Source organism: Quercus robur, chromosome 11 (assembly GCF_932294415.1).
Source record: "Quercus robur chromosome 11, dhQueRobu3.1, whole genome shotgun sequence".
Taxonomy (NCBI): domain Eukaryota; kingdom Viridiplantae; phylum Streptophyta; class Magnoliopsida; order Fagales; family Fagaceae; genus Quercus; species Quercus robur.
Window position 1 is genome coordinate 21,833,562 of NC_065544.1, and position 11,625 is coordinate 21,845,186.

General features: G+C 33.1%; 1 protein-coding gene across 1 annotated transcript; it reads right to left on the minus strand.

Annotated features, from left to right (window-relative positions):
• Positions 1-368: 368 nt before the first annotated feature.
• On the minus strand, positions 369-3,873 carry LOC126706178 (7-deoxyloganetin glucosyltransferase-like). The gene is made up of 2 exons (XM_050405492.1): positions 3,293-3,873; positions 369-1,387 (listed from the first exon to the last, which is right to left on the minus strand). Exons 1-2 carry the CDS (start codon positions 3,807-3,809, stop codon positions 453-455), a joined length of 1,452 nt encoding a protein of 483 aa, XP_050261449.1. The 5' UTR covers positions 3,810-3,873; the 3' UTR covers positions 369-452.
• Between the last annotated feature and the right edge of the window lie 7,752 nt (positions 3,874-11,625).

Genomic DNA, 11,625 nt, shown 5'->3' on the forward strand with positions numbered 1-11,625 from the left:
TTTTTTTATTCCTATAAAAAAAATACAAATGGAAAAAAAAAACATTTAATGAAAATACACAATTTTACACACACACATATACTTGAATCACCTTGAAGTAAGTCAAGCCACATACTCAAAAACGTCTCTCTCTCTCTCTCTCTCCATTCTACGGTACAACGTAAATTTATATTAATTGTAGAGACATAAAAAGTGATAAATGTGTAGAACATTTGTCACTTTTGTGTGTGTTAATAATGTAAATTTATATTACAAGTACATTGTAAACATATAAAGGTCCTTTATTTATATACACAATAGTACTTAATAGAACATTAATTTAACCAAATCACACAATTAATTAGAATTTATTGCGACAAAAATGGGAATAAATTTTAAATAAATATTTAAATGATTTTATTCATATTGGGAATACAAGTGCATAGACAAGTAGAAAGTCTTGCTTGTTTGGTCTAAACATTTCTAGCTAAAAGAACTTCAGCAATCAACTTATCCAAGTTTTGGAATGAAGAACCACCAGGCTTGGTGGAATCCTTTGCTTTTGTTTTCCACTCCTTTACATTCTTCTTAATTTCGTTACCTTTTTCACCATCAATTAACTCTCTCACTAGCTTCTCCACTTCATCTCTTTGAACATTATTATCTACCTCCATTGCGATGCCCCATTCAACACAACAGTATCGACAATTCATCTGTTGATCACCAAAGAAGGGCCAAGAGATCATTGGAACTCCACAACACACACTCTCAAGTGTTGAATTCCACCCACTATGTGTCAAAAAACCCCCAATTGATGGGTGCTTTAGGATTTTTTCTTGAGGGCACCAGCTTGCTAACATGCCTCTATCTTTAGTTTCGATAACAAATTCAGGTGGAATAATAGCTGAATCACCTCCAACAAGATCAGGCCTTATAATCCACAAGAAGGGTTTTTCACTATTTGCTAACCCCCAAGCAAACTCAATGAGTTGCTGAGGTGTCATGATAGTTATACTACCATAATTTACATATACTACAGAGTTGGGTTCTTTTGAATTTAGCCATTCTACACACCCTGGTTCTTCCTTCCATAGATTGGAACCTATTGATTCCAAGTTATTGTCCTTAATTTGGTCCACAAACGACACAAGTGGTCCAATGGTGTATATACAAGGAAGCATGTTGGATAATGCATCCAACACTTCCTTTTCAAAGGGGTCGAATGTGTTCAAAATGACAGCTGAAGCTTTTGAAGCTCTTTCAGTTTCATGGATGAAGAAGTTGAACATGATATCATTCTCATTTGTTATTCTAACAAAACTTGGAATATCCTTAAAACGAATATTTTTCATTCTCGGAATCCAATCTATTACAGTTTCCAAGTATCCATTTGTCAAATAGCTCGCATCTGTGAATCACACAGTGTTGATCATTGTGAATAGCATAATCCAAGTAAAATACTAAGAACTAGCATACAAATATTCAATTAAAAAAGAAGTGAAAAGAGAAACCTTTATAATTTTATAAATATTGTGTAATTAGACATATAGAAAATTTTATTGCAAATTTTCCACGTATATCTCTGCTTTATGTTTGATTTTAAATCAAAGCTAACATGTATAACATTTGAATGTGATTTTAGTAATGTAGACAAGAAAGATGTGTACACATCAAATACCAATGTCAATTTACAATGATACAAATTTAGGAGATCATCCTTGTTTAAAATTTGCAATTTCCTTATATTTTTATTCATATATAAGTCATGGTTTTGAAATCCGGACCGTTCAATGAACCATAAGTGGGAGAGGTTCAAGATTTTTAAGGTTGGACCGAGATCGAACCGAAGTCGAACCGTGATGATGTCATAATTAATTTAATAATTATTTAAAATATAAATAAATATATTAAATTAATAAAAGTAGAAAAATGAACTAAAATAGTTCGAATAAATATAAAGATCTATTTTCAAATGTATTTTTTATATCATAACTTTCATAAGGCAAATAAGAAATATTAACTTGTTTGATAATGTTGTTCTAATAACGTTGTTTATATTTTTTGGAAAGACGTGTAAGTGAAAAAGTGTGTGAAAATATATGTAATGTCATTTAAAAACTGAAAACTGTTGTTTAAGTTGTAGTACCAAACACCCCTAAATCTTAAGCAAACCTAAATCATTTTTTGTTAAAGCTCAATATTTTACTCTTTTAATATTTTTATGAGAGCTTATGTCTAAATTATCTTAAATCATGCTCAAGCCCATTTAACTACCCAGTAAATTGTTTTTTGCTCAAGCCCATTTGAATATTCAACCATTTTTTAAAATTTTAAACATAAAAAATAAATAAAAGATAGAAGAGTGACCGTACAAGGCATTAAAAAATTGATTAACTAAAGAACAAAATAAAATTTTAAAAGAAGTGAGTGACACTTTACGACATGTATTTAGTTATATTTTAAAAATAAAAAAAGAAACATTAAAGATATAAATTTTGACATAATTTTGTACCAAAATTCGTCACATAGTGATTTGTGACACAAAATTGTGCCAAAATTGATATTTCTACCATTTCTCATTAAAAAAATAAACAACAGCTAGAAGAGTGACTAGACAAACCATTAAAAAATTAATTAAACCCAATAAAATTTAAAATAGAGTGGTTGACAGCATGTATTTAGCATGTGACAAAAAGCAAGTAGTCAATCAACTTCAAAGTAGACCAAAAGACTCTAGAGTGCAAAGGAAAAAACGCAGGATGAGAGGAAAATGCAGAAAAACAAAAACAACGCAGAGAAAGAGAAAATGCAGAAACAGTAGTGGGCAAAAATGCAGAACGAGGAGGGGCAAGCGAGACTGAGAAGAAGAATAAGAAGAAATGTTGGTGTGATCTCAAGGTCTGAGGTTGAAGTTTCAACAATGGTTGAGCCAGTAAGTTAAAAAAAAAAAAAAAACCTCTGAATCAACTGAACCTGTGAAACCATGATAATCGTCAACGGTTTTTAAACCCAAGTGGTTCAACCGCAGTTCACACAGTTCATTGAGTTTTTCATATATGCCGATTTTTGAAGTTAAAAAAATCGTTTTGTAGACAGATTCCTATTAATCTGGTCAGATCGTATAGTCCGGTCTGGATTTCAAAACCATGTATATAACACACGAGATATTGAAGAAAAATCCAATAATCATCAAATCATTGTAAAGCACATAAAGTAAAATAGATGACATTTATCTTATATCTTATACTTGATTAAAGCTTATAAAAAATAAAAGAATTTGAATGGGAGCGGATCTTTCTAAACAAAATAATACCTTTGAGGGGTACCAAACCTCGTTCAACGAAATGTCGAAAATGCATAACGCTCATGAAGCCACAAGCGCTAGGTGTCCAAAACATTACACATGGAATTCCGAACTTGTCAGCAGCATCAAGAGTGAAGGACATGCAACCATCTGCGACAATACAGGTAACAGGAGGCACATTCGAATACGAAGTGTCATTGAGTTTGGTAATGAGGTTGCAAAGTGGGACTAGGCAAGCCTTTGGGAGGGATTCAGCGAGAGAGGGAATGTCTTGGCTGACATCTGCGTCTGAAGGTGGAAGGCCATCAGGAATGGTTTCGAAGTGAAAGCCAGGCAAGCCATCGAGAGAGTTAGGGCCTCGAGACCTGAGTAAGCGTTTGTGGTTGTACTCTGTGTTTACAAAAGTTACGTGAAACCCTTTATGGTGGAGGAGTTTTGCTAACTGGAGCATTGGGTTTATGTGACCTTGAAGTGGGATTGGGATGCAAACTACATGAGGTTTAACACCTGCGCGAACGGAATCCATCTCTCTCTCTCTCTCTGATAGGACTATTTTTTTTTTTTTGTAGAATTTGGGTCGAACAAGGCCTTTTTATGATAGGCAAACTGCCGAACACTATTTTTCTTGCGAGTCATGTAATCATGTGACTTTTGAAAAATCTAATGCATTATTAGATTTTTCAACATATGACTTTTGCATTACGTGTTGTGACGTTATAGTACGTAAGTGATTGCGTTAGATTGGTAAAATAATGGACTAATTCTCCATCACCCACGTGTCCAAAAAAATCAAAATAACGGACTGATTTTGATTTTGATTTTTTCTTTTATTTATCAAAATCAGTCTAATACAATTACAGCGATAACAAATTTCAGCCATATCAATATTTTACATGTTTTGGCCATATTACAGCAAAGGATAAACGGCAAGCATATTCTTTGTAATACCAAAGTCACATGTGCCTACCTCTATTATTATAAAAGAATGAAGACTTTTAAGGAAGAGTAATGGAGAAAAAGCCAAGGAAGTCATTATCTAGTCCACTGGCAGCTCTACTTGCATACGAGGGTGGTCCAAGAAAAGAATGACGGCTTTTATGGAAGAGTAATGGAGAAAAAGCCAGGGAAGTTAATATCTAATCCACTGGCTGCTCTACTTATATGTGAAGGTGGTCCCTGAACCACCCTCACTTGTCCAAAAAAAAAAAAAAAATTATATATATATATATATATAAATAATCATTTTAAGCTAATATATTCTGTAACGAACCTGACTAAAAAAAAAATGTACATATATACTTTAAAAAATATATTATATACTAAATTAACCGATTTTAATTTGACCACCTTAATAAAAATGTTGAATACCTTTACTTGAAAATCATAAAAATTTAAGTTCAATAAATATAAGAGTAATGCTACATTTACAATATTTTCATAATAAATTATGTGATAAGCTGTTACTAATTCTAATTCAAGTCCAATATTGACATGTTTTACCCATCGATAATAGGTTAACAACTTGTTACATAAGATTTATTATGAAATTATTGTGGTCACTTTATCATTCTCATATCAGCATTTTCAATCTGCATTGTATCTTTTATTAGTCTTTTTTTTTTTTTCTTATTCTCTTTGTTAGTACAAAAAATTGTAATATTTCATATATTTACATGTTTTTTATTTTTATTTTTTATGATATTGATATATTCAAATTGCATTTTTATTAAATTTTGTATAATTTAAAACTTTTAGTGATTACCCAAAAAAAAATTCTCAAAGTCGCCGCTGATTTAGTCCAGTACATAAACAAGCAGGTTTTGTTCTGATATTTCGGCCATGCCCAGTTCGTAAATCACCACCACCCTTTCTTCTGCCCAGACTGGATGCCCTTTGCTGCTTCTGTTTCTTTCGTTTTCTTTCTTTTTCAATTTTACTTCTTTTGTTTTGTGTGTTTGGAGCCACGTGAACATCAATTCCAACCTGAGTCTTTATTATTACTACTCTATATTTTAATAAGGGTCATCATTTGCCCATCATGTTTTGTCATTTTGTGTCTCCTGGTCCCATGTGAATATGTACGAAGTTTTTATTTTTAAAAGCCACATCTCAACTTATTTACTTAATTTCTAATTTTATGTGGTTACCTAAAATATATAAATAAATAATTCTAAACTCAACACATCCCTTTGCTCAAAAAAAAACTCAACACATCCCCAATTATGTCCCTTTAGACGATACTAAAGCAATTCAAAGAATAGATAATTGCAATGAGCAAACGATTACATATTCATACATTGGAGATTTGATAATCTAGAAGTCATTGGCTACTCAGATTCAGATTTTGCTATATGTCGTTGATAGTAGAAAGTTAACTTTGGTTATTTGTTCATGTTAGCAGGAAAAGTAATATCATGGAAAAGTTCTAAACAAACTATCACTACTTCATCTACTATGGAATTTAAATTTATGGTATGCTTTGAGGCCACAGTTCATGGATTGTGGTGAATTTTATCTTAATAAATCTACAGTTGTTTTATTTTATTTTATTTTTTTGTTTTTTTTGTTTTTTTTGTTTTTTTGTTTTTTTGTTTTTCCTTCTAAAAACGATAACTATTCTAATGGTGCCAAATACGTGGCACCTTTAGAATTCCCTAGGGTGCAGATGAAGCATTGCTAGAGGGAAGCCAATCATTGTGTTGACTAGCTTGCCAAATCTAGAGCTAAGTTAAAGCAAGATTTTGTTATTTATGATTCTCCTCCTTTGAATATCAGTTCGTTATTGTTTTATGATTTCTTTGGTGTCGATGCCTCATGGCAGTCAAACACCCATCGTGGCAATGCTTGTGCATAAAAATTATATTGGTGCGGGAGCTCGGGTGCGATGAAAAATGATGAAGTTCTTGTGTGTAACTTGAATTGAGTCAATTTTAACCTATATTCAAAGGTAAGTGAAGCTGCCACCAATCATTGGATTTTTTCTAAGGTGTAATTGGTCACCTAATTCTAATTGATTTTATTAACAATCCTAGACTAAGAAAAAAGGGCGTTTTTCCTAATCTAATACTAACAGGTAAAATTTTTTATTCTTGAGTTCGGAAGTCTAATTATGTGCAGGGAAGATGTTAGGCACCCCGCAACGCCTGTTCAAAGATAGTCCTTTGTTAAGATAAAATCTTAACTTTCGAACATTGGTAGTTAAAAACAAGCTATTGGCTTTAGCTTACAGGGCTTTAACAATATTGAGCTTCAAGGTTTGATTTTTGAAAGGGTGTAGTCTTAATCAATGCTTTGCTAGCGCATTTTGGAATTGTTGCCAAGTTTCCACGATGAAAATCCGGCAGAATTTCACCTTATTTTCATGGCAAAAATTCCGCTGCATTTTGCCTCTGGTGCGTCATAGTACATAAAACACTATCCTCACCCAGCTTTCACTATGAGAATATGGCAACAAAGGTACCCCATTTTCACAATGAAAATTTGGTAGAGTTTTTTGTTTGGTATGCCTATGGTGCACTGATAAGGTTGCACGCCTATGTATACACCATACACCAACTTGTTGATGCGTGTCACATACATGGGGAAACCAATGTCTCTAGCTAACATGGATCGAGACAAACACACCGTGATAATCATACACACAATGCAGCATGAATATGCACCTATAGCAGTCACCTTGAGCGCATACCCACACTGCAAGGTCAAGAGTAATCATGATTATGAGAGAGTCACTCTCCTACCATGAAAGTCCATCAAAAAAAGTGCACGACCATCCACAAGCAAATCTATATAATAACTAATAGCCGAAACGTTTGACTTTTCGTTGATCACTCCTTATTCTGCCACATGGCTACATAAATTGCTGACACATTCACTTTAAAACACTAAACAATTGTATCTTTTCGGTGGTTTACTTATTTAGTTTCAGTGGGTAACTACTTATTATTGATTATATACACCGTTTACCTTTCGTTTTCCTCTTTTCGTTTTTCTGTTCTGTTTTTTTTTTTTTTTCCCCTCTGCGAGAACAAACCTAGCAAAAGTTGTGGACAAAAAACAGAGCACCCTTGACGCTACTGCTATTGGTAACAAAATAGCCAATAGAGACAAAATAGCCATAGAGAGAAGGGTTTTTTTTTTTTGGAAAGTAACAGTAAAACTCCACAACCCAGACCCACCATCAGTCCTTATCTCCCACAAAAGCACGATAAAGTTTTAAAACAAATCTCTCTTCTCATCTCATGCTAAATCTCCTTCCCTTAAACCTGAAACTCACCCTTTCCTTCCCCTAAAATCAAAACCCAAAACTTAGATCCTCCCACCGTCTCTGCCACCACCTTGGATCACCACCACTGCATTGATTTCTCTCTGCCTCTCCGTCATGGTCCAACCTAGCCCATCATATTCTATGCTGGAAATTATTTTAAGGTAATTAAAACATGTTTTTGTCTCTCCTTAATTTCTATATATTGCTCTCTCTCTCTATCCGTTGCATTTGTTCATGGAATTTTGTTGGTTTGTGGCTGTTGGTTGCTTTGAATTTAAGTTTTTCTTTTCTTTTTTTTTTTGTGTGTGTGCAAATTTCCATGTCTTCTTCTTCCTTTGTTGTGAAAGCTATTATATTTTCTGTTATTGGATTTTCTTTTTCCCTTTTTTTTTGGTATGCAATTTTTATTGGATTTTTGGTTTCTTGGGATTCTTCTATTTGGTTTCAATTATGGGTTTGTTTTAGTTTGATATATGGTGTTTTTCTCATCTTCATTTTACATTGGTTTGGATTTTCTTTTTCCCTTTTTTTGGTTATGCAAATTTTATTGGATTTTTGGTTTCCTAGGATTCTTCTATTTGATTTTAGTTCTGGGTTTGTTTTGGTTTGATATATAGTGTCATTGTCGTCTTCATTTACATTGGTTTTCGCTTTTTATAAATTATTATAGTCTCTGGGTTTTCTTATATGATAGCTTGCGGAATGGTATGTTGAGGCTTACATTATTTTGGATTTCATTGGCATTTTTTATTTATTTGAAGGTTGGGGTTGGTTAGTATAGTTGCTTGAGATTGCTGAACATGTGTTTGATAGAATGCCCAGGTGTTTGTTCTCTGTTAGTGTTGGTAGTAATGGTTGTAATAAATGCGTTTTTTGTTCATGAAATCTTTTAATCAAAAATACATTGGTACCTACAAAAATCTCATTCCATGTTTTCAATTTTTAGGCACAAAGGAGCTTGCGCAGGCCTTGAGAGAGAGAAAAGAATCCTTGGTTATATCGAGGCTGGTGTTGCATCAACATGGTACTCTCTTTTCTTTTTAAAATTCTCTCTTTTATAGAGTCTTTTGGAAGTTATGCAATGATTCATGACTATTGTACTACTATTTTAAAGTAGAGTAAAAGATCATTCTCATTGATTGTAAAAGCATATTCCAGGAGGTAAACATTACCGGTAAGTTTATAATCTTTTAAATATGATTTAGGGTTTAGCGATAGCAATAAGCATAAGCCTACCCTGTGCCTTTTTTATTTTTTCTATGCTAATTAGCCTTGCCTTAACACTATTTTATATGTCCTAGGTATAAACATTTAATAATTAAAGATACTAATGACAATCTCAATTTCTTTGTAATTTGTTGCTGGAAGGAGGTCAAATTTATTTTTGTTAGTTCTGTAGTTTTAGGGAGGAGTTGGTGTTAGGTTGGTGTGTGTATATATTGGAGTTTTTGTTTAATTTTTTTGGCGTACACTACTACATGGATACAACTTAAATTCTTTAGTCTAACCATGGTTGTTGGTGACCATCTCCTTCAAAATCTCTCTCTTTCAATTCATGGTTGGTGGTGTCTAGAATTTGTATTGCAACTCAAGACTGTTGGTAAGTTGATGTTAAGTTTAGTAGTTAGATGGTTATATTGGTGTGATGATTTTGAGTGTTGTGCATTTTGGTTTTAATTGCTACTGGTTATTGACTACTTTTTGTTATGTATCAATCATAAGTTATGATATGAAAAATATTTTGTTTGTACCCAATGACCGGAAAAAAATATGTTTGGCCAAGTCATTGCTGTCTACATTAAAGGATGAAGACACTCTTAGATGTCAATTCTGCTAAATAGCCAATGTACTTGATCAATAGATTTGATTTCAATTGCCAGATTTTCAATTGATATTGAAATAATGGAAGGATGGATTGTTGTTCTTTTCAAAAAAAAATTTATAATAAAAGCCTTATGATCAAAGCGCAGTTTGTCAATGTTACTTTCAACTTTCAAGCATTCAAATTTAGATACGTGCTTGGTAGAACTTTGTTTCTATGGTATTTAATTCAATGCATTGAACAGTCTTTTTTCTTCCTTTCTTTTTCCAAATAATGCAGTAGCCTGGTATTCATACTGATATTTTCAATGCTTCATTCTTTGCTCTCTTTTTATTTTGAAAAAGTTTTTCTTGGGCTGAATGAGTTGTCTACTCTATTAAGGTTACAACTGAGACATTATATAGCACCTACATCCATTCAAACACCTACGTAAAGCTTTACATGAATCATTCTTCTTTTTTCCTTACTTCAGCCTCTTTTTCTATTTGCTAAGATAGAGTTAATTTGTGGTTTGGTAACAGTACTTGCAGCATACAATGAGAATTACCATAATTCACAATCGAATGAGTTTTACTATAGTTCACAAATGAGTTTCTTTTGGAACATGTGACTCCTCTTGCCAACGATTTGAAGCCATGTCATATCTGTAATGCATTAAAGATAGAAAGCAAATGGTTGTTCCTAAGCAGATCAAATGAACATGAATGGATTTGGGTGAACATGGCTTATGAACCTAATTTGTTAGTTTTTAGACCCCTTAAAACAATTGATTTAACCTAGGTAATTAGCCAAGTTGTTACTTAGTCAAATTAACAAATCTAGGTTAACACAAATATATCATATCAATGTATTGCAGTGGAAAATAAAAACACAACGGTATGATAACCCAGGAAAACCAAACTAGTAAAAAACCTGGGGAGGATTTAACCTAGCTATCCTCAAGGTAAAAAGAAAATCCACTAGAAAGAATTGAAGTTCATACAATAAAACTTACAAGCCCCCACGCTCGACTTCTTATTACTACCTACCAGTAGAACTTACTGACACGACCACGTGCAAGCTCCGAATCCACAGACTCCTTCTTTCTTTGGCCTTTGCAAAACACAAACACCCCCGTTTGTGACTTTGAGATCCCATTCAAAAGTTTAGCAACACAAACTCTCCTGTTTGTGACTCCAAGACCACCCTTGAAGGTTTAGATCATCAACACCTTTGATGACAAGAAAAGGCAGCAACTTCTACAATACCAGATCTTGAGATTCTTCAAGGAATAACTTCGGTAAAAGACATAAGAGAGTTTTTTAGGAACAAAACTCTAAATACAAAAGAGGCACACTCTTTTCTCTTTGAAAAGCCACATAAAAACATGCTTAGGGTTTCCTTTATATACTGGGAAAAGTAGATTAGAAACCCTAATACTTAATGGGCTTGAACTACTATTTGGGCTTAATTAAAATTCTGCATATACGACTTTCGATCGATCGAGCCTGTCTTTCGATCGATCAAACCAGATAGATTATGAAATCTTCTTCCTGTAGCTTGTATGTTCTTGAATCTTGACTTGAATCACCTTGAGCATTGTCTAATAAAACCTATAGACTCTAAGATCTATATCTAGACAAGTTTGTGTTTACGATTTGCCAATTGTTCTAAACATTTAGAACCTAACAAACTCCCCCTTTGGCAATTCGTGACAAAACTTTCATACAAAATGAAATGTTCAAATACAAGAACAACCCAATACAATAAAATGCCCAATTACATCACAAATCCCAATCTAAGACTCCTAACCTAGAAGTTGCAAGAAGAGGTAGAAGGTCTTGATCAAAATGAACCTGTCTTCCTGAAACACTCAACAAACACATCACCGCATGTGTGGAAAGAAAGACATATAAACAATAATATGAAACAGGATATAAAAAACAAAAGTAAATTCTAACTCTCCCCCTAAGTTAGATACATCAAAAAGTTTTTATATTCTCCCCCTTTCAAAAACAATTTCAACTCCCCCTAAACAAAACAAACAGGATTCTCACATTTCATTTATTTCTCCCTCTTTTTGTCACGTATTGACAAAGACAAATCAAACAAAGAGTAGAGTGACAGAAAACAATTTAGCTCTATAAAAAAGAACCAAGGGAACAAAAAACAATTTAGCTCTATAAAAAATAGAGACAACTCCCCCTAGGAACAACAAATGTTAAAAACAAGCTTCTCCCCCTATAAAAATAGGAAACACAAAACAAGGGTTGG

Bases quoted from the DNA above. Each gene is read 5' to 3' on its own strand.
- LOC126706178 (XM_050405492.1), bottom strand. From the start codon at position 3,809: ATGGATTCCGTTCGCGCAGGTGTTAAACCTCATGTAGTTTGCATCCCA. The intron at 1,388-3,292 runs GTATTATTTTGT...TGTGATTCACAG, and splicing joins AGGTTTGGTACCCCTCAAAG to ATGCGAGCTATTTGACAAAT.